Genomic DNA, 23,816 nt, shown 5'->3' on the forward strand with positions numbered 1-23,816 from the left:
GCAGGGCGGTGCGGGAGGAAGAGCAGGCGCGGGCCGTCGCGCCCGCTTCGCGGCGGTGGGAGTGAATGGCGGATGCCGCGGTCCCCAGCGGTGCCGAGATGGAGCCGGAACAGCATCAACGGGCGGAGCAGAGCAGCGCGGGCCCCGGCGGGGAGAGCCGCGGAGCGCGGGCCGCTGAGGACGGCGCACAAAATGGCGGCCGCGCCGAGAGCGCCGGGGACGCGCTGCTGGCGGCCGCTGCTGCTGCGGAGGACGCGGTCCCCCCAAACCTCAGCATCCCCAGCAGCAGCCAGCGCAGGAGCGGCATCGCAGCGGCGCTTGGGCAACAGCAGCGGCAGCAGCCGCCCAGCGGTGTGTCCGGGGGGCCTCCCCCCTTCCCAAAGCCCCCAGAAGACCTGGCTGTGGGGAGGAACTTTCAGATCCCCAGGAAGAGCAGAGAAAAGAAAGGTTGTTCCTTCCCTTTCCCTCCTTTCTCTCCCTCACTCCCCTCTTCATCTGGTTCATCAGGCTCTTTATGCACCTCGCACAGCTGCATGCGGAACGCTGCGGGTGTGGAGGAGCCTGCGGCGCTGCTCAGGCTGGCGAGGCTGCTGGGGACCAGGCTTGGAGTGTCAGGGAGGCTTTTACATTCTTTCCTTTCCCTTTCCCTCCTTTTTTCGTTTTCATTTTGTCACGAGGAGGAGGAAAAAAAAAAACAACCAACCAACCCATGAAAGTGAAACTTGGCTTGAATTTCAGAGCATTGCTTTAGAAGGATGGAAAAGCCGGATTCAGTCAGGGCGGGCTGGAGCGTGGATCCTGGCTCGGCTGCTGGAGACGCCATTGCACGTAGACAAGATGGTTCTGTGGGACGTGGACGCGCAGAGAAGATCATTCGCTTTTCTCTTCCCGCGACGTCTGCTCTGCAGGAGAGGGTGTGATCCTGCTCAGGGCAGGCTGGCGCACACTGAACACAGTTGTCCTTCATCGATGAGACGCAGAAGAATGTTCTTATCTAGCGAAAGTTCCTTTCTTAGCAGGAAGGAAGCAGCATCCCGCTTCACATGCCTCGCCTTGGCAGCCTTCCTCTTCCAAGCTCCCAGGGCTTGTTGTTTTGGTTTTCAAGTAACTCTTCCTCTGATCACCTGTGGTGTTTCTTTTTGTGAGACTCCATTGGCGTCTGCTTGTCTTTGGTTTGGTTAAGTGGCATTGAAGACATGGCTGATTTCCTCCCTGAAACTTATCTCAGTTCTTGACCTTTTGCGACATGCGGTCAGTAGCTTAGTCCGTATCACAGAAATACCTGTTCATGTAGGTTTCTAGTTCATCAGAGAAGAGTCGCACATCTAACTTCTTAAAATGCTTGCTTCTATAAGGAAGAGATGAAGGTAGGTTTATTTCATTATCCAGTCTTTCCCTCCTTCCATTTTTGGCAGTAATGTCCCTGTTTTCTTCCTTTTCTTTCCCATTGCCATCCCCCAAGGGAGGATACAAGTCCGGCAAAGATTCATTGCAAAAAAGATGGGGTTGATTTCAAGGGAAAAAAAAAAAGTTTCTTATTATTCGTCTGACAGAAAAATGTCTGGATAAAACATGGTGCCTCTTGCATTTCCATGTGTGAGACCCAAGCATGGTGACATTTGAATACCTTTGAATATACCTCAGAAATGTTTAGTACGTAACCACAGACATTTGAAGTTCCTCTCTAGCATTTGGTTCCAATGGGAGTAGAAACCTGCAAAATACCTTTTCGGGTCATCTAATTCATCATTTGCTTATGCAGAACCATCTCCTACACTGTGTAGAAAGCTTTAGAATATGTAGCTCAGACATCAGGCTTCTGCAGCTTCTTGGGCAGAAGGGCAAGCTGTTCTTGTGCTGATTCTAGAATTTACTCGTTCATGTCGAGGTGATTTGACCCATTCTTAAGGGCTCACTTTTTAGTGTCCTTTTTTTTGTTGTTTTCTTTCCCTTTCAGCTTATAGAAATCTTGGGCATTTTAACCATACCAGGGGCTTATGGTTTCCAAAATTCTCCAAACGGACCATTCTGGCCGTGGTGCTCACAGTCTTACAGTTGCTTAAGGTTGCTGCTTGTCAGTCGTAGTCTTACACCAGGTGACACCGAAACGCAAAGTGCTGTTAGCAAACGCATCGTAGGCAGGACTGCTGAAGTGGGCCAGCGCTAGAACTGCCACTGTGCATGGCTGTTGGAATTGGCATTTGAGAAATGACGCAGTTATATCAGCTCCGGAATAAACCAGAAGATGAGCGGTGCGCTGAGCGGCTGGCATTGCAGTGGCACACGCGTACAGCCTGCCTGCTACCAGCGCTCAAAGACGTGGTTAAACTGCAGAATAATCAGAATGTAATCTGCCCCTCTCAAAAGAGCTCTCTTGGCTAGATTCTAAATTCCAGTGTAGAACTACTCATGGAAGCTTCCTCCATCCTTCCTTGTGTTGGAATTGTCCTTGTTTTGCTTTTTAATCCTCCATTTTTATTCCTGGACATACCATCCTGAGAGATACCTGCAGTCTTGGTTATGAAGAGTAATCTTTCATACAAATATAAAATCTGTACAGGATAACGTTGTTCTTTGGGTGGGGTTAGTTTTCTTGGTGGTTTGTTTTTATTTTTCTAAGCACCAAAAGATGATTTGGGAACAATTTTTGATTGTGAAGCAATTGAATCTGCAAAACAAAAATGTAAAGGAAAATATTTAGCCTTTCTGGAGTTTATTTCCACCTCTGTTTGGAGACTAACGAGGAACTGAAAGTCAACAGAAAGAAGCTTGTTAGTGTGGATAAATGAATCTGGAAGAAACATACTTCTGAAAATGAACCAGTTGGTTGTCACAGAGACTCTTGCTTCAGAATTCTTCATTTTTTTTTTTTCTCTAGCAGGAGAATTCAGGAAACCAAACTAAAAATGTTGGCTGTGAGATTTATTTTCTAATGTGTGTGTGTACTTCTCCTTTCCCACTTGAAACTCTCTTGAAAGTTACTCTTTTCTTGGTACATGCAGTTTAGTGATGGTCTTGTGCTCTCTTAAGTAGATTATATATATATGTATTCGTCCTTGGAAGTCTTAGCAGCACTTTCTTGGAAGTTTTGGTTGTCCATTTTCTACTTAATAGTATTTGATGTTTCATTTTTCCATGTCTTTTGTCTTGTAACATTCCATATCTTTGGTAGAGCCACCTATCTGCTAGTTGCTACTTGCTGTTTTCACCTGGGGATTTCATCAAGCAGTCCTTGAACTTCATAACTGCTTAGACCTTTTGAGAGCAAATGGCATTTTGGGCTGAAAACCATCACAAGTAACAAAATTACGGTTCATTAGCACCACAGTTTTTTGGTCTTAGTCTTAAAAAGTGAAGTATTAAAGAAAATGATGCTTCTCAGTGGAGTTTTTTTAGCAGGAGTGCTTGTTTGTGAAGAGTACGAGCGTTCTGCCAGCTTAATGAAAATAAGTAGCTTGCTTCACTTGAAAGTTAGTTCAGGATTCCTTGAGAACATCTGTGTCTTTTCTCTTCTTCACATTGTGACTTAAAACCCAACCCAAATGCACGGATTTCACAGGCGGTTTTCTCAAGTTGAAGCGTCGGCCAGCTGTGAAAGAGGAACCTAAACCCCCAGGGAATTACACGCATCTGAAGATCCGCTCGGCTGGCCTGATCTTAGTTTCCACCTAAAAATACTTAACAGGTTACAATACACTGGGTAGGAACGAAACAAAACCAGTAAATATTTTTACTTCTGCAGAACAAGCCAGTGAAAACCCTAATAATTGAGTTGTATATGTTATAAGGATACTGCAAGTTAGTTCTGACCTAATGACTTGAATTCCATGGGCCCAATAAAGGTGCAGCAGCCCCACGGCAGATTTGTATAGTGAGCCTGGAAAATATATGCACATGCTACTGGACTTGTAAGATTGGAGAAGAGCGCAGTAACCTGATCCTTTGCCTGTGGACATAGGATTTGGTGGCTGCTATAAAAGGTCTGGTTTAGTACTTTTCGGGGTGGTTTTTTTTGTTACTTCTGAACTGGTTTGTTAGTTGAGGTCCAGACCCTTCTGGAGTGACCTGAACCTTTTAGAAAACAGCTGCCCTTTAGCACCAGTGCTTAGATGACAAATTCAGAAGTATTGCCCTGCCAGCTCCCTCAGTAGTGATGTTCCAGGTTTTTAGTGAGAACCTGGAGCTTGTGGTGCCTCAGGTTCTGGAAGAACCACAGAAATGGCTTTGAGCTTGTCATAGAGCGTCTGATCAGTGTGTTTGGAGAGTCGAACAAAGAAAAAAGCTTATGCCATGCACCTGTTTTGACTCTTGTATGTGGTAATTTATCTGAAATTCAAAGCTAAGTGATTTATTTTTTTACTTTATGATTACAATGCTATCCCGCAGTCAGTTCACCAGATTTTCCTTGCTCCATCCACCTTGTGGCAGCTCAGTAATAGAATGCCGTAGGTACAGAATTAGCAGGCTGCCCCTGAAGAAACACAGTGAACACTGTGTGGTTCTCAGACCAAGCGTGGGTTGTTTGCCACTCTTACATATGAAAAGGTACAGTAGTGTTTGTAAGGATTCTTCAAACGTAAGCAGCTTGTCGGTTCTGTAAGGGTTATATATCCAACAGATTTCATTCATGTTCCTTTTCACTTGAGTCAGTAGTTGACAGCTGGTCGTAAAGCCGATCACTCTTAATTTATGTATGAAGTAAACAAAGGCAAGATCAGATGTGTAGATGCCATTCTTGATCACTTTGTGTTGAGTGGGCAGTGTGCATCAAAGGAATAGAAGTTCCTTTACTGTGAAGTTTGGGGATTATTAAGCACTTTCCTACGAAAAGGTGGATGTGAGTTCTTGTTCTTGGACTGATGTGATCAGTCAGCTGGAATCAGTCTTGTTTTAATGATCCATGCATTCTCAAATTGAAAAATTGGAACTGCTAAAAGCGACTCCTGTGCTCAAGTACTTTGTGTTTACTCCAAAGGCAGCAGCAGCCCTTCAGCTCCAGTCGTGTCTCCGGGGAGTTCAGATGATGTTTGTTTGGAGTGTAAATTTGGTGAAGCACAAGAAAGTATATGTATTGTTGAATAATAAGTAACAATAGTAGTAAAACATGCTTTCAGTTCTCTGCTAAGAAATTGCAGAAACCCAGCGATTTTTAGAAAATCTCTACTTTGCTGTATTCCATAATGTAAGGCATTAAGTAGAGCTCTTCCATGACCCTGTTGAGAGCTGTTAGTACAGCAGTTTGGATCTGCTCTCCCTGGTGAAGCGGGGACGGGCTGTTCTGGGGCAGCTCTGTCTCCGCTCTCTTGTCAGAACTTTCCACAAAGCACAAAATATTTAGACACAAATGGGACCGTAGTTGACTGTTTGCGTGGGATCTTAATTGGTGTAGTAATGTGCCTCTTCCTAGATTTGGATCTGGGGAGTAGCGAAGACGTTGTGCATCGTTCCTTGGGTTTTTTACATTTTACTCCAAAGTGTTTCTTCAGTACAAGTGCGTTCAATCTTAGTAACACTAAGTTGAGAATTTCATTCACATCCAGTTATCTTTCCTCCCATATTGCTGTCAGCGTTTCAAGAGTAGATGTTGTTACTAAAAAGAGCATTACATAAGAATGATTTCTTAACCACTTTCATAACTTCCGCTCTTAAAAAAAAATCACTCCTTCATTGTTGCTGGCGTTGGAATCATTGCCTTACTTCAGTTTGCAGCTGTGGTACTACATTAGAAAGTGTGTATGGAGCTGCAGCTTTTACCAGAGAACACAGTGTCCTTTAGAACATTTGTTCTATACTGAGGCTGCTGCAATAAATATTTCCTGCAAATGAGGAAAAGATGACTATCTAAATCTACTACTGTATTATTTAATGAAGTTGAACACGCACCCTAAAGATGTAATTAAATTCAGCTTGCTGTTAGAATAATGGTAGATTGTAGTTCATTCCTAACTATTGTAGCTCCGAGCGATTTGAGGTGGTGGTGGTTTGGGGCTTTTTTCGGTAGATGGAAACAGGCCCTCCTACAAAAAGAGCAAAAGCAGCCTCAGAACTATCTGTTGGGATGGTCTGTCTGCAGTTTGCAAATACCACAAAAATACTGGATGTTTCGTGAGTATTTTGGAAGTTACGCTGGGGAGAAAACACTTGCCATAGTGGGCAGGTTCGGTTCCCCCAGCAGCGTTGTTTTCCTCGACATGACTCTAAGTCTGCGCTCGGATTCTCTGCTGGCCCCGTCTCCGCTGCTCCCCTGGTCACTGTGTCCCTTCCTGTCCCCACATACAACTGCAGCAGCTGGGCAGGTGAACGCTGTACTGCGCAAAGGTGAATTTGTACAACAAACCAAGGGCTTTCCTTTTAAAGCTGTTATAAGGGCTGAGATCATAAAAGACGAGCACAGGCACTGTGGTTTCTAATCATAGCAGCTTGTCGGGCTGCAGGCAGTTTTGAATTTACTCACACTTGGTCTAACTACCATAAGCAAACAAACAACAAACCACATAACGGTTCTAAAGAGAGGATAGGCTACAAAACTGGGGTTCAGGTTTTATTAGAACAATTTGTTTCTAGTTCTTAATTAAAAGAGCTAATTAGTTTGTAATTAAACTTTCAGAATTTTAATTAGTGTTTTGCAATACAGATGAGGTGTTTTCAAAGGGTAAATTCAGACTTGAGGTTCTTTCCTTATAAACTTCTGAGAACTAACTGTTAAAGAGCAATATTAAGCATACAGAAACTTTTCTTTTTAAAGATGCTGTAATTCCAGGCAGCTTTAGCTTTCTAGCCTCAATTCCATCTCTTTCAAGTATTCTAGGTATTTTGTATTCTTAAGTTGAATCACGAACCATTTTTCTTTGTGTGTAAACTGTCTATGAACTGGAAGGCTTTGGATTGTTTTCAGGTGTGCGTTGGAGCTGATTATTTCTTCTCTTTGACAGCACTCTTCCAGCCAGTGGCTGTAGGCTCACGAGAATTCGAGGATGTTGTGAAGATTCTGCATTCATCTTACTTGGAGCCCAGTTCAGTGTCCAATTTTAATTACAAGCGAGCCAGCTTAGTTCATAGTGAGCTGTTGGAAAAGGAAGTGAGTATATTTATGCCTCCTCTTTGTGAATAAGGTACAAATCAAATGAAATTTCATGTTTTTTCTGAGTGTGGAGACAAAGACCTGGAGATTATTTTCTAATTACATGCTTGCTGTTTAATTGCAAACTCAGATCCCCAAAAATGTAAGCAGCTATCTTTCAGGCAAGTTTATTACTGCATAGACATAAAATCTTGCCTGCCTAATCAGTTTGCTATCATTATTATCTTGAAACTATAAGGTAAACAGCAGCATTTTTGTTTTCTGCTGCTATAACACTGATGAATCATGGTTACAGCCAAGGAGTATTGCAAATGATGAAAACCACCCCAGGAGCGCTGAGGTACAACTGCAAAAGTACATGCACAACATAAGAGATAGCGGTCTGTCTCCTAAAAAGAGAAAAAGGCTTATTTCTGGAATTTAACAGATGATATGGACAGCATCTGGCTGGATGCTTCTGGATAGTTATGCTACAAAAATAACACTAAAACATTACCAGGCAGGTTTGTTTGAGGAGTGTCTCTTCCTTAAAAAAACCAGACAAATCTTTGGGCAGGTTAAGCCAAGGGTATGTTCCATGGGTATAATGGTTTTGAAATTTAATTTTAGCATAGTACAGTCTCCTAAATATCTTTTGATTTTTTTTTTTTTTGTGCACTTGAAAATGTGAGTATAGGTGGGACCTTAAAACATTGACGAATGGGACAGCAGGAATCTGTCTACCTGTGTTAACAGCTTTCTGTAATAATAGTTCACAGAAAAACGCAGAGAGCTGAAATTCGATGGTCGCCTAGAAAAGGAGCTTTCGGAGAGCTATGCGTTCCTGATGGTTGATCGACCGCAGGTGAGAAAACAAACCTGCACATAAAATGCTTTTTCTTCTTTTTCAGTTAGGAGTTTGGGGGTTTTTTAACCTGAGTGTTTTTAGTGACATACTGATCTTTAAGTTATTTTTGCAAAATTCAGCACTGCAAGATATAGAAGGATAGGAAAGGGATCGGATATTATCTCACAGTTTAAATCCTTTATTCCCTGCTATTTAAGGTGCTCTGTTTACATGTCTCTGTAGGGTATCTTCTCTGCTTTAGGCTCTGTTTTATAAATGATGGATTATCTGGATGGCACGTGGGTTTTTATTGGTTTTGTGTTTGGGGTTGGTGTGGTTGGGTTTTTTTCTGAATTGAAAAGGAAGGTTGTGTGTTTCCATTGCAGTTGTTTTTTGGTGCGTGGTGGTTTTTGTTTTTTGTTGTGGTGTGTGATGTGAGTTTATCTATCGTTTTTTGTTTGGTTTGTTTCGTTTTGAGATCTGGGTAAGTCCATAGAAGTGCTTCATACTTGCGCGGTTTAACCATTTATGTAGCCATTCAGACTGGTCTAGGTTTTTTATTTGTAAGGGTTTTTTGGGGGGTTGTTCTCGGTGTTTTTAGCTCAGTCAAAATTCTGTAATTGTTGTTTCTCACTGTTTGTTCTGTTTATATTCTGGCTTTCCTGATTGACTTGCTTAAAAATGTCTGTTCTCTTCAGATCCAAAGCATATGTGAGAAGGGGCTGCAGGTGGGCCACTCCAAAATCGCCGTTCTTGGCAACCCTTCCATGGGTAACTATCCTTTGGGTGTACGTGCCGGTGCCACTCAGTGTGAGTTGGCAGATAATGTGATGCAGTTGTGTAAACTTTCAGTCCTTTTTCTATAACCTATTGCAGGAGCATCACAGGTAGGTATTTTTAGCAAAGTAGATTGTCATCAGAACATCATTTCATAATTCCGTTTTCAACTGTTCATTTAAATTTCTTTCCCAAAGGGAAGACCTAGTTCTCGTTTTGGCTTAAGTCAAACCAAAATATCGTGTCTTCCCAGTAAAACTGGGAGGCTAAAGAACTGTTGCAATGTATGGCTGTGCGCCTCTTTGTTTGTACATCCGTGTGTGAATGGATACGCATTCAGAAATACCTCATGGAAACAGCAGCTCAGCTTAGTGTTGATGCAGGTAGAACTGAAGTTCTTAAATCCACCAATCCAAGAAGAACATGGATAAATTTCAGACTTGGAAGAGTCACAAGGTGGTAAGAAATTTGAAAGTGCAAGATCCAAAGTTCCTTCCGCAAAGCTTTTCAAATAGAAAATTAAAATCATTTTGTCATCCTCTGTAATGGTAACATGAGACAGAGGTGACAATGTGAATGTTGAAAGCAGAACAGATGTGAGTGGGGCTGGAGAACAAAGGTATATGAACATACAATTTTTTACTGGTTTAGCCAGTAAAGGTTCTGGAGCAGTTTATCCAAGCAGTTAAATACAGACTTGGACTGAGAGGAACCGAAGCAAAACGGATGTTTTTCCGAGTACCTGAGTTCATTACAGTTATTTGATGTGAGTTAGACCAACTTCTAATAATATTTTAACACTCAGCATAACGTGTTTGTTTCTTCTATGCTCCTCTCAGGTGTATATGTCTCCAGGTATGCTGATATATTGCAGCCTAATCCTCTAGAAACTGGAGCAACTGGAGATGTGATTGTTTTTAAAATAATAAAGGTAAATTTATCTTAAATATTCTTGAAGGATTATATTGCTTACTGATAAAATATAGGTGGTTTTAACCTAACTTATTCAACTTAGATTTAGACAATTATCTGCTAACAGAGAAACTAGAACCCTGCCAGGTTTAAAATCTGATGTTGGCATTCAGTTTAAATCATAATAAATTTTAATAAAAGGTGAAAATGTCTTGTTTTCATTGAAAATATGAAAAATAATGTACTTCTCTAAGTGGCTTTTATATAAGTGGCCTGTTTTCATTTCCCTGCTCTCACTTCCTTTGATACTTGAAGCACTTCACCAGTTTTCAGGAAAGATCTTCTGCTTACAGTTCTTCTTTATTCCAGGGAAGAATGAAAAGCATATATGTCCACATCGGTATGAAAGCAATGGAGTCGACAGCAAAGAGCGCGTTGGATCCAACACCAAAGCATGAGTGTCACGTTTCAAAGAATGCAAATAAAGTAACCTCCTTGTTTGCTTATCGAGCCTACGAACTTACTCAGGTAGAGTCGAGCATGTGTTAACCTCTTATAGAAGAACGTTATGAACAGAACCTTGGAAGTAGTGTCTGTCCTGTCCATGTTTGATAAAGGAGGGAGGAAAATGTGAAAAAGTTACCTTAGTTGGTTGTGTTATGAAGTACACATGAGAACGGCATTTAAAAGCTTCCTAATTTTAGGAATCAGCTTTTGAATAAATAGGCTGCTGATAAAAGGAACATGAATGTGATTTATTACAGTAACTTATAATTTGTTTTATATACCAGTTAATGTTTGGCATAATGGGTTTTAAACAAACTCTACATTTTGTAAACTATTCCTGTGAAAGAGTACACCTTTCAGTGAAGAAGGGTCATAGATTGTCAGTATATTTGCAAAATACGGTTTACCAGACTTCTAACTTAACACTATGTTCATTTCTTTTTCTAGTACTATTTTTACGAATATGGCTTTGATGAGATAAGGCGAAGACCAAGACATGTTTGTCCTTATGCTGTCGTTTCATTTACTTATAAAGATGAAATGATGCAAGTACCAAAATTCTTGCCCCCATCAAGGTAAGGTAGGAAATGGGTTTTGGAAAGCCTGCATGCAGCCGGGAGAGCTCTTGGCAGCAGCTTGGGCTGCATTTAGATGAACAGTGCTGAAATGAATGGACGTGTCACAGGGACTTGGCTTCAGAAATACTTCTAATGTGAACAAGAGGTGACAAAATGGGTTTAATGCAGCAGGCTGGCCCATGCAGGAGCTATTCTGCTGCTCTCGTCACCTGCTCGCCTTCTGCCTGCGTGGAATCTGTGGATAGTGGGGGTTCTTTGCTTAACTGAGGAAAAAAAAATTCACAGACATAAATATGTTCACAGCATCATTGTGCTTGGTATTCTAAAAAGATGTTCTGTAAGCTTTGTCACTGAACTCTTCACTGGTGTCGTCTTGTTGCTTGTGGAGAGAATATCTAACTGGGCTGTTGGTTACAGATACAGGGTGGTACCTGTGGTGATGGGAAGGCATCCAGGTGTGGGGACTGTGCCGTGTTGTGCTAAGAATAGTCATCGAGCTAGCTAGAATAGCACAAGGTGCTACAGCAGTGATGGCTGGAGCTTAGAGAGCAGATTACCAGTGTTGCTATTTTGTTAGACCGATAAAGTATGCTGAATATAAAATGTAGTACCTGGAAGTTTCTGTCTCAAACCAAGTTAGTCCGTCTTTTTTCTTTTTGTTAGATCGAACAGCTTCAACACAGATAGAAGTACAGGTAAGAATGAACTGAAATTGTTTGCTTTTATGATCTAGACGTGGAAGGTTTTGGACTTCTTTCCCCATGTAGTTTTATTGGTCTTTAACCAGCGTAGTTAGGCTGACTGTAGACCTGAGTTTTGTGGTGTACCGCACTGATTGCAGAGATCCCTTCCTGATACTGGGTGATCAAACAGACAGCTTGATGTGCATTATCTTTTACCAGAGCAAGTCAGAACTCAACAAAATCAAGGGTCTTTTTCCCCTCATTTTCTACTTACAGTGTAAAAAAAAAAAGTATCTTCTGCTCCCAAATCTCCTGTTCAGTGGCACTTCAAATAGTATGATCCTCTGTGTTGCTTTTCTGTTGAACCTCATTCAAGCAAAATATGAATGTGCATGAAAGTGGTTGACAGATCAGGTAAGGAGAGGTTATTCCACAGATGGTGGCACCAAGGGCGTGCTGCTCTAGACAGGTACAGGTGGCACCAACCTCCTTCACTCCGCTCAGAGCAGGTCAAAACACCCTTTGGTACCTTTTAACATATTATTGTCTGCTCATAGTATGAAACTTTCCCTAAACTGCTGTTGGAGATTGAGCAGCCTCTATTCTGCCGTTTCCTTTCAGTCCCACCTGGCAACTGGTTTCATGTAGTTTTTCTTTCTCTATCTTAATTTAGATAAATGTAACTATACATTATGGAGGGGGCAGCTTTGGAATAAAGGCAAACTCTTGTGCCACGTTTCCTTGAAATCTGCAGCACGTCCTTTCCTTCCGTGCAAGCTGTGAGTATTACCATTTGAAGAATAAGTTTAAAATATTGTTATGTTGAAACTCTGTCTAGTAGAGACTGGTGAACTTTGGATAGATTCAGATGAAAATCTAAAATACTTATTGACTAGATGCTTTAAATATGTCAAACTAGAATCTTATGAAAGTCACGTGTGTCCAGAGCTGCTTTTAGTTCATATACACAACTGTCAGCATCTCTTTTTTGTTTGGTGTTTTGGTGGTTTCTTTCATTCCTTTGGAGTGACACAAACTTCTTTGCAGGAATAAACACCACTAGCTCACGAGATAGTCCCAGGAACTGATTTTAAAGAGTGTGTATTCAAAAGCTCTTATTTGGTCAGTGAGGGTGGGACTATGGCGTGTAAAAAGAGGTCTTTATTTTTTTTTTTTTTTCCCTCCCACCACCCTTTATCTCCAGTCCTGAGAAGCTTGAGGTTGAAAAAGTCGTGAGCATTGATCAATTGAAGAAAAAAATTTCACCAGCGTTGCTGTATAAAGAAACTTACCTAGGAGCAAAAGAAGGTAAATAGTTCTAGCTTAATTCTTTAAAATTCAGAATTTAAAAAAGTTTTCAGAATTACAGTTTTGTTTCTTTTTTTCGTACCTTCTCTTTGTACCCCTGTATCGTGGCAGTGTTGAAGAACGGCCTGTACTGCAGCCTTTATGAAATCGTGGACAAGTCCCGTTCCGGTAGCCACTTGGAGGGTTTGCTTCAAAAACTGGAGAAAGAGAAACTTGTGAGTGCTCCAGATTTGACTGCTCCTGTGTTTTAAAATAACTTACTAACTAGTAATTGAGGCATACTACAAGATCCGTGGTCTCACTGGAATTTCTTAGCCAGCACATTCTGAAGTATTGGATTGGGGCACTTCTCTGCCTGCGATGGCATTGAGCTTATGGGCAGTGAGAGCATTCGCAGGGCGCAAATGTCTGCGTGCAGTTTCAAACTGCATATACTTGTTTTGCTTGAAAACAGGTTCTTGTGAAACCACTTCTGGACAGAGGATTTCTTTTTCTGCTTTCTCCTTGGCAAATGGCATCCCCTTATGGTACGTATATTCTGGGTTTATTGGCCTTGTGTTAGTTTTGGTGGTGCTGGTGCGGGGTGTTGGTTGGTTGGTTTTAGGGGGTTTTTGAGTTCTAGATTGTCTTTTGAAGCGTAGTGGTCTTCTCCTTCTCAACTGTGTTTTATTTTCTTGTGTTCTAGACCACCAAACTGGACCATCCCGCATGCTCCATGCGTTGTTTCTATTTCCAGAACCTAGAGGTATACGGAGCTCGAGTAAGTTCTCTCACTGTTGAGAGTGGTGTGTATGTGGTTATTTAAATGAAGATTCCATAGTGTTATCACCTGTCAGTGTAAACTAGGAATAACAGTTTGCATCGGTTATGGTGATGGTGTTCAAAGTGCTTATTTCTTCACTAAAGCAACTATCACACTACATATTTTAGGTCGTTTTGAGAAAATAAAACTTTGTTCAGATTTCTTGATCGTATATTCTCGTAGAACTAAGCATCAGTATTCCAAGATCTGTGCATTATTAATAACATTGCACTTCAGAGGTTGGAGGGCTTTCTTTAACCATCAAAACTTTAAGGACAAAACACCTGGAAGTCTTTAATGTACCTGTCTTTTTTTTTTTTTTTGCATTGAGATACGTACCAAAAACTGAATAAATGATCAAAGCACATATTGATACAACCAGGTAATAAAAGACAGAAAGGACTTGGCTTTAGTAGAACTTTAATGCTTTGGGATGAGACTTTGAAGTTAATGTTTTACAGCTGAGATTTGCAGTAAGTAGCAGTAACAGCAGGATGCAGCTGAACTCAGTCCTTTTGGGGCTGCTTCGAGTTCAAGTGTTATTGGCAAAACGGTGGCTCTTTCCAGGCATTTCATTTCTACAAAGTTCTTGTCCTAAGTTGTGGTAGCTTCCTAGATTCTTCTCTCTGTATTTCTTAATAAACCCTTTACGTTTTTCTTATTTATGTAACAATTGGGGAAATTCAATCAGTTATAGATTAAGAGGAGATATGATCTAAGGTGACATTTAGAGTGTGTGCATGCCAGTTCCGTAGAAATACTCCAGTTCTTGCTGCTGTGACATTTCAAAGCCTTGTGAGCTCCAGGTTCTGTCAGACACAAGGTTAATCACTGGTGCTTAAACGGTTGGATGGAGAAGAGTTTCAGTCTGTGATTGGAAGGGGGGAAGGGTGTGAATCAATAAATAAAAGAAAAAAAGGATATAACTTGGAGCTTCCTTGAGCTGTTGCTTCAGGGATGTGGTGAACGGATCTAATGGTTTCCCAGGACAGGGAAATCCTGCTTGTGGTACGTGCTCCTGTGGCATCTCTTTGATTTAGTGACTTGTGTTGTTTTGCAAAGGAATGGAAAAAACTGTGTAGGTTTCTGCTGGGTAGCTGAGCTGAATCATTGTGTGAGGGTCCAGCGAGCTTCGAGCGGGGAAGGAGCAGCCGCTGCCCCGGGGCCCTGCAGGGCCTGACCGGCTGCTGCCTCGGAAACCTCGGGAGTCGCCTCCTGGAGGGGTCAGTCAGTGGTTTAAACGGGAAATGATCCGTGTGTCTAGATACAGGTCACCACAAAGTGATGAAAACGAGCAGTTCATCATGACTGTGAGCAGGTTGACTTTTAAGTAGGCTTTAAAACTGGTTACTTCACCAAAAAAATTACTTTCCTGGCTTTTGGGTTACTTCTCTGCAGTCATTCCAAACTGTGTTTCACCAAATATGTATAATACAGAATATTACTAACTAGTCATCATTTATCTATAGCTTTATGATTTGATTTTAATTATGAATTCCCTTTTCTCCTATGGCAGCACAAAAAAGTGTTCCGTTTAGAACACAGAAAAATTCAACTACCGAAAATCAGGAAATCATTCCAGAATTCACAAAGTTTATTCAGTCTCTACATTTTGCTTTAATCCAGTCTCGTAAAGACACTACTGCAGATTTCAATGCTGTTGTGGAAAAGTATATAAATGAGTATTTGAAAAGATGCTGTTTTGGCTCTCGAAAATATAGAGAATTTGTATTATATCAGTATGAACCACGGTTGGATGACAAAAAATTTCTTTATGCTGCTCCAAAAAATAAATCTCATATTGACAGCTGCTTGCAAAACTATATTTTTGGTTGTGAGGCATATCAACTACCTGTTTCTAGAGCTAAGGAACTGATGGAGGGAAATTGGAAACTTCAACAGTTCAGTCCCATCTCAGATTATGAAGCCACAGAAGGAGACTCTGGTTTTGCCAACCCAAAAAGCGGGAGAAGAATCCATGCAAAATACGAAGCCGCTGCTGCCAAGAAAAAATTTCGTCATTTTGGAGATGATGATCCCGATGGGCTCAAACAACTTATTAACTTAATCCAGTATAGGAAAAAAAACATAGGTGGAGATTCTGATTCTGAAGACGTTAGAAATAAAAGTGGCCTGAAAAGGAAGCTGGATAAACAGCCTGAAAATTTACGGAAATACTTAAGAATGAGTGAATCTTCAGACAACAGTTGTCAATATGAAGGTAAGAAAGTCTTTAGCGTTCCTCTTCAACATTGTCATTCAAAGCACACTTCATCTTTATAGATGGGATGTTTTTTGCGTACTGTGGATACCCTATATAATACCTGGTAAATTTGGATTGAAGGGGAGGATTGAACTTCTAAGCATGAGCAGTTAAGTTTTGAAATAGCCAGTAACATGTAGTAGGACAAAGGAAAATGTACGAAATGTTTGTGTGCTGTGGGAATTGATGCTAAAGAGTCAGACTGGGTATGTGGGTGTGGTTTTGGGGGATCTGGTTTTGCTTTGTATTTTAAACCTTATTAACAGATTACTTTTCCCTTGCTCCCCCTACTCTAAGGGGGCAGAACCTTGGACTCGCCACACTCTGTTTTCTCAATTAACGCTGGTCTCGGCAGCCACGATACCGACTTGAGGCAGCAAGACATGTCTGACCCTGCTCTGACCGACCTGCACGGCCTCATTAAACCGCTGTTGGAAACACTGGCTAGTGCGGGACACTTGGATTCATCGTTGGTACGGTCTGTAAACCAAGCTTTAGGATTAAGCACTGATGAAATTGAAGAGGATATGAGGCAAAAATATGAATATGAATCCATTGCAGCACAGGACATAGATGATCATGAGCTCCCCCGCAGTGCTCAGGCTGAGAACGTGGCCTTTAGGGACCCGCAGAGCCCCGTGCTGCTGGACGACGCCGGCTGCCTGCCCTACCCTGTGGATGTCGATCTGCGGCTTCCCACTAACGAAGTGGGCCTGGAACACATGCTGCGTTTAAAAGTAAGTGAAACCGCCATGTGGGTAGATGCTGATAATGAATAAAAATGGGACTGAATGAAAAAATTCTGTTATTTTTCATAGGTGAACATCATTAAGCACTAACTTTGTGAAAAAGCTTTTCTCTTTGGTAGAACTGTACATGGAGATTTTCTTAACTCTGAGATGTGTGTTCCTGGTTCTTTACATGTACCCTTTTTGTAATCAAATTATCATTAAGAATACCCGAAAGATGGAAGGCAGTCATGGTCAGTCTTCCTCACTAGCTTTACCGTAGGTGTCATGTGCAGCCCCTCCAGCAATAGACAGCAAAACTTGAGTCCTTTTGTTGTTGAGGCTGTTTTTTCATGTTTGCTGGGGCCAATGCCTTGCACTTGTAGTTGTCTTTTGCTGCTTGTAGAAAAATATTCTCTGCTCTGGCTCTCCCCTTGCTCATGGCAGTGGGGTTTTTAGCTATCTGTCTGTGAAGCTGCTGCATGGAATAAGGAGAGCGTGACCGTCGCAGCTCACCTGCTGCCCTCCATCCTCCTCCTCCTTCGGGGTATCGAGGTTTGCTGAACCTGAAACACAGGAAGGAGAGATTGGGGAGTTCCCCAGCGCAGTTATTGCCCGGCTGCTGCTCTTCCCAAAGTAGGTTGGAAGGCAGGAGCTGCTGTTACCTCTGCACTCTTGCCAGTGGTTGCAGGACAGGCTGTTAATGACCGTACGATGTAGTGGTTGTTCTGGGAGCTCTGGTATCGCTACTTCTACACAAAGCCCAGTTTCTAAGTCGTGGAGCGGGAAAGAGTTTGTCCTACCTGTAATCTCCATGCTGTTTTGCTTCTACCCATCTGGAATGTGAGATGAAATTGGATTGTTCAAGGGCTTAATATAATACTAGTTGCAGGCAGTTCCTCAGTAATGCCAACATCTCATGGCTTCAACCAGCTCTCAAGACAACAGCCTGAAAAAGGCTGCGCAGACAGTTTTCCACATTTTTGCCCCCCCTTTTGCCTCCTTCCCTCCCTGCCCCAGCAGCCTCTGTGCTCTAAGGCACGTGCTCAGGCCTGCCTAAGTTACTCAGTGATGGACCATCAGCAGAGACCCGGCTCTCGGGAAGAATAAAACAGGTAAATGACATCTATAAGTACCTCTTGTAAATATTTCCAAGTTTGACTTGATGGCAAAACTGCCCATATGCTGGTGAGCTCGGGTGTGTTCTTCCTGTCAGCTGTTTGGAATGTAAAGGCTTGATAGCTACCAAAAAAGTTTTGAGCTGAGAATTTTTATTGTCTTTTAGGAAGCAAGCACTGGAAGTGTAAGTAGTTTTGAAGACTACAGTCCCTGTCCCAGCACACCGATCGAACACGGTTATCGCAGGCAACATTCCAACTCCAATAACATAGGAGAAGGTGGAATGCACTGGAAACTTATTCCAATTACAGGTAAGGTGGGTTTAACTCGTGTTGCTTCCAGCAGCGAATGAAAACACATTCTAAAGGTTTGTATGTTCATAGATCCCATCCTTGGGTCCCATGTTGGTACACCTGCATGGATCCAGCCTGCGCGGTTCTTTACAAAAGTTGATTAATACAGAAATCTGCTGGATTATTTGTGTTCTGCTTTTTGACCAAACTTTGACTGTATTATTCTGCCATCATAGGAGCTTTTACATTTTTTGCGCTCGTGTACCTCAGCAGACAGTAACGCTTCAGTCTTTCAATTTAAGTTGATTACAACTGTAACTCTGTTTTATAACCATGTTTTGGAGGTTTTAGTGTATCAGTTGTGTATGACTTTTCAAACGCAAGATGGTGATGATGATTAACTCTTCCTATATAGGTCTGAAATCACCAGAAGAACCACTGGTGTATTTACCGCCAAAGGATGCCTGTCCTAATGACCCCCGGGTAGTAAATAGACAGAGAAGTTCTGATTATCAGTTTCCGTACTCTCCATTTTCAGACACACAAAAGGGGACAGCAGAAGATGGACTTTATACAGGACAAGTGGAGAAACTTGAAGATCAGTGTGGGCTAACAGATCACCCTTTTACAGCTAAGCATTCCATTAGTGCAATAATAGAGACGACACTATTAGAAGAATATAATCTCTTTGCAAGAAAGATCCAAGAAATTTTGCAGCAAAAGAATATTGCCTATGTTAGTGGAGTGTCCACACCGGTCTTCTCTGCCCGAGAGAGGATCACGAGACTTTCTGAATACATCTGTTTACAGGCATCAGAGGTTTCTGTCCAAGAATATATAGAGACACTGAGTGAAAAGCTGAATAGTGTTATTTTGTCGTCATCGTGCATTAGGCCTAGTCCAACGCTTTATTCCAGTCCCGAATCGGCAGACATGGCGAGTGCCGCGCTGAACCCCCCGCCCGGCACGGTGCCCGTGGGCAGGGAGGCCGAGGCGGCAGCGTCGGCAGAGCCACTGGGTAATAACGCGGTGCAAGATCTGGATTTGAACGAGCAGCGTTCGAGCGCACCCGCGGAGGAGGAGGACGCAGATCAGGCGGATGTTAAAATGGAGGACGTGGTGATGTCTGATCAGAGCTCTGCCAGCGCCGATCTGACTGAGCCACCAGAAAAGACTCACAAATCCCCAGAGAACTTAAACATTTCAACCCAACCAGCCCTTTCTGATTTCATAAGCCAGTTAAAACCTGAAGTATTTAACAGTTTGGTCAAAATTATTAAAGATGTACAGAAAAACACTGTGAAATTTTATATTCATGAAGAGGAGGAAAGCATTCTCTGCAAAGAAATTAAGGTAAGTATGTTCCAATTCAGCCTCTCTACAGTGTTACAATAGATTGCTTTTCAAGTCGGAAGGTGTAAAACTGGCCTTGCAAACACAAGGTGGTCTGAAATTTGTTTCAGAAAAGGGTGAATTGTGAAAGCAGGCTGCCCTGTCCCACTGTTTGAGCTTTGCAGGTAGTCTGGCTTATATTTAGTTGTTACGGAAGTGTTGGAAAGCAGAACAGGCTGTAGTTCAGTTCTTTCTGAAGATCCACCTGGGGGGTAAACTTACGGAATACACGTAACGGGCAAAAATGTGATAGCTCACCGTTTTAGAAAGAGTATGTAAGAAGTTGATGTGTTTGGGGTGTTTTTTACCTTCTCCAGGTAATAGTACAGGTGGCTTTGTGGGGTTACTGTTTGTCTGTATTTGAATGTGTAAGATGAAAGTGAAATAATAAAAACTTCTGGCTTGAAAACTCATGCGGTTTTAGTAGCCCGTGAGTTGGCCATTGATGTGCGGTGCTGTAAGAGTGACCGACGTGCTCAAACAGCCGGTTTCTGGTGCTGCCCCCACCCTTCCGATCTGACGTAGTCGCTGGGCAGGGTTTGTTTTGGCTGAAATACTTATTCGTGTTTGCTTCACCATCTTCTCTTTCTGTGGTGTCAGGAATACCTTACAAAGTTAGGGAACACCGAGTGCCATCCAGAACAGTTCCTGCAGAGGAGAGCTGCTTTAGACAAACTGCTGATAATCATCCAAAACGAAGACATCGCCAACCTCATCCACAAGGTATTTCACATCAGCACAGCTGTAACTAGAGAAAGCTCTCGGTGGCGTGCGGGGAGCCGAGCTCCTTCAGAGCCAGGCTCTTCCTCATCACAGCACAAGGGAAATGTTCTTGAAAAAAGCACCTCCCAAGGCAAGAGAGAAAATAATAATTATTTAAAAGTGTGTTTTGAAGTGTGATATTTGGTATTAGTAAGTAGGAAAGTTCTGTAGTTACTTTTTTTTTTGCGTGATCTTTGGTGTACATCTCTGATTTGTAACATTTTCAAACAGATACCTGGCTTAGTGACTTTGAAGCGGCTTTCGTGTGTCAGCTTCGCCGGCGTCGATAGTCTGGATGATGTGAAAAATCACACGTACAATGAACTGTTTGTGTCTGGTGGTTTTGTTGTGTCGGATGAATCTGTCCTTAATCCAGAGTCCCTCACTACAGGTAAGTGCGAAACTTCACCACACAGACCCAAAAAGCCGAATGTTTTAGTGTACGAGAGAGATGCCGCACTCAGCGCAGGGAAGAATCAAGTCCTGTAATTTTGGTGAGGTTTTTTGAGAGCTTCAGCTAATTCATGCACTTTACCTCAGTGGCCTTTTTAGAGAACATGTTTCTGGTGGCTTTCTAAGTTTGGGTTGTGTAGTTAGGTATTTGGAACCTTTTGTTCCTTACTGCTCAATCCACAAATAGGCTAGAAAAGAATACTGAAAACCCCAGACTTTTTCACTTTCTCTTTATTTGAAATAGAATAGTTAACAAAGTTACCGTTTTTTTTAAATAGATATTTTAGCAAGACAGACCATGTATGTCTGAATTCAGCTTTTACATAAGCAGATACCACTGTCGGGCATCTGACCTACAAAAAAGTGGCTCCGTTTTGGAATATTGTCGGCTGATCCGCTAGGAACAAAACCTGAAGCACCAGGCTCATGTTCGTCATTGTGTAACTGTACTTTGAAAATGGAAAGCAGCTTTATCTATATACTGAAGTGGTATTTTCAGTTTGTGTACCACAAAATCTAACTTCAATATCTCCACAACAGATAAACTAAAACAGTTGTTGAAGTTTTTGGAGGATCTCAATACCCCGGATGGGAAGTGGCAGTGGAAGGTCCACTGCAAAATACACAAAAAACTGAAGGAGCTGGGCAGGTAAGTTGTGTTTTTCCAATACCAGCTGTTAAAATGCCTCAGCTTTAATTATGATCTTCAAAACCCAATTAAGTAGAACCTAGTCTTATGTTTGTATTTTGACTTACCTGAGTTAAGGTCAGTCTAAATATTCTAAGGGTCTCTTTTTCCGTGCTAGGATCAACACTAACGCGCTGAACCTGCTGACCCTCCTCAACACCTACCAGAAGCAGCACTTGGTTGAGATTCTCTCGTACCACAATTGTGATTCGCAGACTCGAAACGCTCCAGAATTAGACTGTCTTATCCGGCTCCAGGCGCAAAACATACAACAGAGACATGTTGTCTTCTTAACAGGTAACCCCCAAGCTTATGCGTACTTCTCTCTCTTGATAATAGGTGCTAAATATTAATACAAAATCTCCCTTTATGTATTTAGAAAAGAATCTCAAAACACTTTCAAGTTACGTTGATAACGGGATAGTGGTTGCTACTGTTGATGACTTTATGCAAAATTTCGAAAGCCTCGTTGGATATCACAACTCGGTGACTGAAGAGAACCTTCCTCCGGCCCAGGCTCACACGAGAGGATCAGGTAATAGTAAACGCGCGTATACGCTCGTTAGCTAATGAGATGGGTGGGGCGGAGGTCCTTGAAACGGCCTTTCCTCCTGTAACTGAACACTGCAGATGGCAAGGAAACCCCAACTCTCAAGCTACTCTTTCTTTTTTTTAAATGATGGGGGAAAAGCAGCTGGGCTGGAGCACGGAAGGAGATCTTAAATGCAGAATTCTAGGTATTCACGCAAGTTAGACATATGCCAAGTGATGTAACCATCTGTTTTCAGGAAAAGAATAAATTAATGCTAGCTTTTTGAAATGGTAACGAAAGGACTGAGATGTCAGTAATTGTACTCCTTGAATTGTCTGATCAAATCCTCACCTGCTGTACAACTTTAGATGCTGTTTTGACATTAACCCCTTTGGAGCTGGGAGTTGGGATTTCCCACCCTAAACACGAGCAGAAGCTTTTAGCATCGGAGTAACTGGACACACACAGAGGGTTAAATGTGCATGTTGAGTAAGTGAACAGAAGACCAAGACTTAAGTGATATTGGACTTGCAGACCTGAAGCGTAACTCTGTGAGTAACGTACGGCTTTTCTAACCAGAGTTTGTATTTCAATAGAATAGGACTTTCTCTCTTTTTTAATGTAGTTCTTGTAGAAAGTGATGAAAAGGATGAGGAGGACATGTCGCTGGATTCAGGGGATGAAACAGCACAAATAGAAATCTGCAATGATGCCTCCGAGCCTCACGGGGAAGCTTTGCAGACAGAGGCCAAAGGCTCCCACGGAGCAGAGGCCAAAGAACGCGGCTCGTCGGTGACAGAGTCACCTCCTGACACACAAGTTGCCTCGATGGAAACTACTAAAAAGGACTTGAAAGAAATACACCCAATTACTCCAGTTTCTACAACATGCTGTGCTGAAGGAGAAAAACCCAACTCAGCTGAACAAGCTCCTTTCAGTAACTTCCAGGCCTACAGCAGCCAGTTGAACATGTCCCATCGCTTCAGCCACTTCAGCGTCCTCACCCACCAGACGTTCCTGGGCACAACGTACCGAACTTCTGCCGCCGCGCACACCCAGGACGGGGGCAACTATTTTCTGTCCGCATACAGTCAGAGCCTGGGCACGGACAAGGCAGCAGCTGCAGGCTGGGACGTTCATTGCGATCCTTCCAGGCCACACTCAAAACAGAAATAAACTCTGAGGTTTCTTTTTTTCTAAGTTGCTCTGGACTTTCCTGTTTCTAAACTGGTGGATTAACAGTTTCTATTTTATTCTGGAACAAAAAATTTCTTGTCCTTTATCTCAAATGTTTTCTTGTCTTATTTAAATCCTGATGGCCTGTACCTGTTGAAAGCATCTGAAAGTTGAAATAAATATATATATTTTTTAACATTTACTGTACTTGAATTATCTTGTTTGTTGGCACTTTTAAGTTTCTACATTTGTATTTGACCTGTACCTGGGTCTGTTTTAATGTAAAACCGAATGTTTGCCTACAATATGTGAAACAACAAGGGGTTTTTTTTAACTGTAAGAGTATCCAAATCACTTTTCTTTACATAAATATCAAAACTTATGTATTTATTTGACACAAGTTTTGTACAAATGTTTTTACATAGCCCTAAGGCAGTGTAGTTATTTTAATGACTCTACTGGATTTTGGCTAAATACCTCAGATGGAGTAACCAATGGTGCAGTTCCATTACAAACAATAAAATAAACTCTTGGTGCACAAGGGACTTGCAAAGACATCGCATTGTCTGTGGTTTTTATATTGTTTGCAAAGTACATGAGAAACATACCCCAACTTTATTGCATGAATAGCAATTATTTTGGTGTCTGATTTTGATACTCCCTGCTCATTACAGCACCGAGTGATCTGATGACTTTTATCTTGCCACTGTAATTACTGTAATGAGAGAAGGGCAAAGCTGGTTTTAATTACTATGGTAGTTCAATTTGCAGTAGAAAAATAAATTAAAAAACCCCTCAATGCTCTGTCACTTTAGAATGATGATTACTGGTGCTTCCTTTTTTTTTTTTTATACTAGCATTTTCATAAGTACAGCATTTTACTGGTTTATTAATCTTGGTCTTTTGCACATCTGTTGTGTTAAACTTATTTTTCCC

At 41.9% G+C, this 23,816-nt stretch overlaps 2 protein-coding genes across 3 annotated transcripts in view; one reads left to right on the forward strand and one right to left on the reverse strand.

Moving 5' to 3' along the window:
• On the forward strand, positions 1-23,478 carry TASOR (transcription activation suppressor). Of its 2 annotated transcripts, none has more exons than XM_065642268.1 (23): positions 1-447; positions 6,933-7,078; positions 7,833-7,925; positions 8,606-8,678; positions 9,524-9,615; positions 9,966-10,124; positions 10,551-10,678; positions 11,345-11,376; positions 12,038-12,143; positions 12,569-12,672; positions 12,784-12,887; positions 13,127-13,199; positions 13,358-13,432; positions 14,991-15,695; positions 16,035-16,474; positions 17,751-17,895; positions 18,293-19,230; positions 19,870-19,992; positions 20,263-20,422; positions 21,025-21,133; positions 21,291-21,469; positions 21,552-21,707; positions 22,330-23,478. In XM_065642268.1, the coding sequence occupies exons 1-23, from the start codon at positions 66-68 to the stop codon at positions 22,878-22,880; spliced, it is 5,073 nt and encodes a 1,690-aa protein (XP_065498340.1). In that variant the 5' UTR covers positions 1-65; the 3' UTR covers positions 22,881-23,478. The 2 variants fall into 2 exon arrangements, with proteins under 2 accessions (XP_065498340.1, XP_065498341.1); XM_065642269.1 differs by lacking the exon at positions 22,330-23,478 and adding an exon at positions 22,073-22,158.
• The window catches only part of CCDC66 (coiled-coil domain containing 66), a 19,049-nt gene continuing 18,086 nt past the window's right edge, over positions 22,854-23,816 (reverse strand). The window contains exon 20 of the mRNA XM_065642271.1: positions 22,854-23,043. The gene's annotated coding sequence lies outside the window, so the exon portion shown is untranslated. The remainder of the gene's footprint in view (positions 23,044-23,816) is intronic.

Source organism: Caloenas nicobarica, chromosome 11, assembly GCF_036013445.1.
Source record: "Caloenas nicobarica isolate bCalNic1 chromosome 11, bCalNic1.hap1, whole genome shotgun sequence".
NCBI lineage: Eukaryota > Metazoa > Chordata > Aves > Columbiformes > Columbidae > Caloenas > Caloenas nicobarica.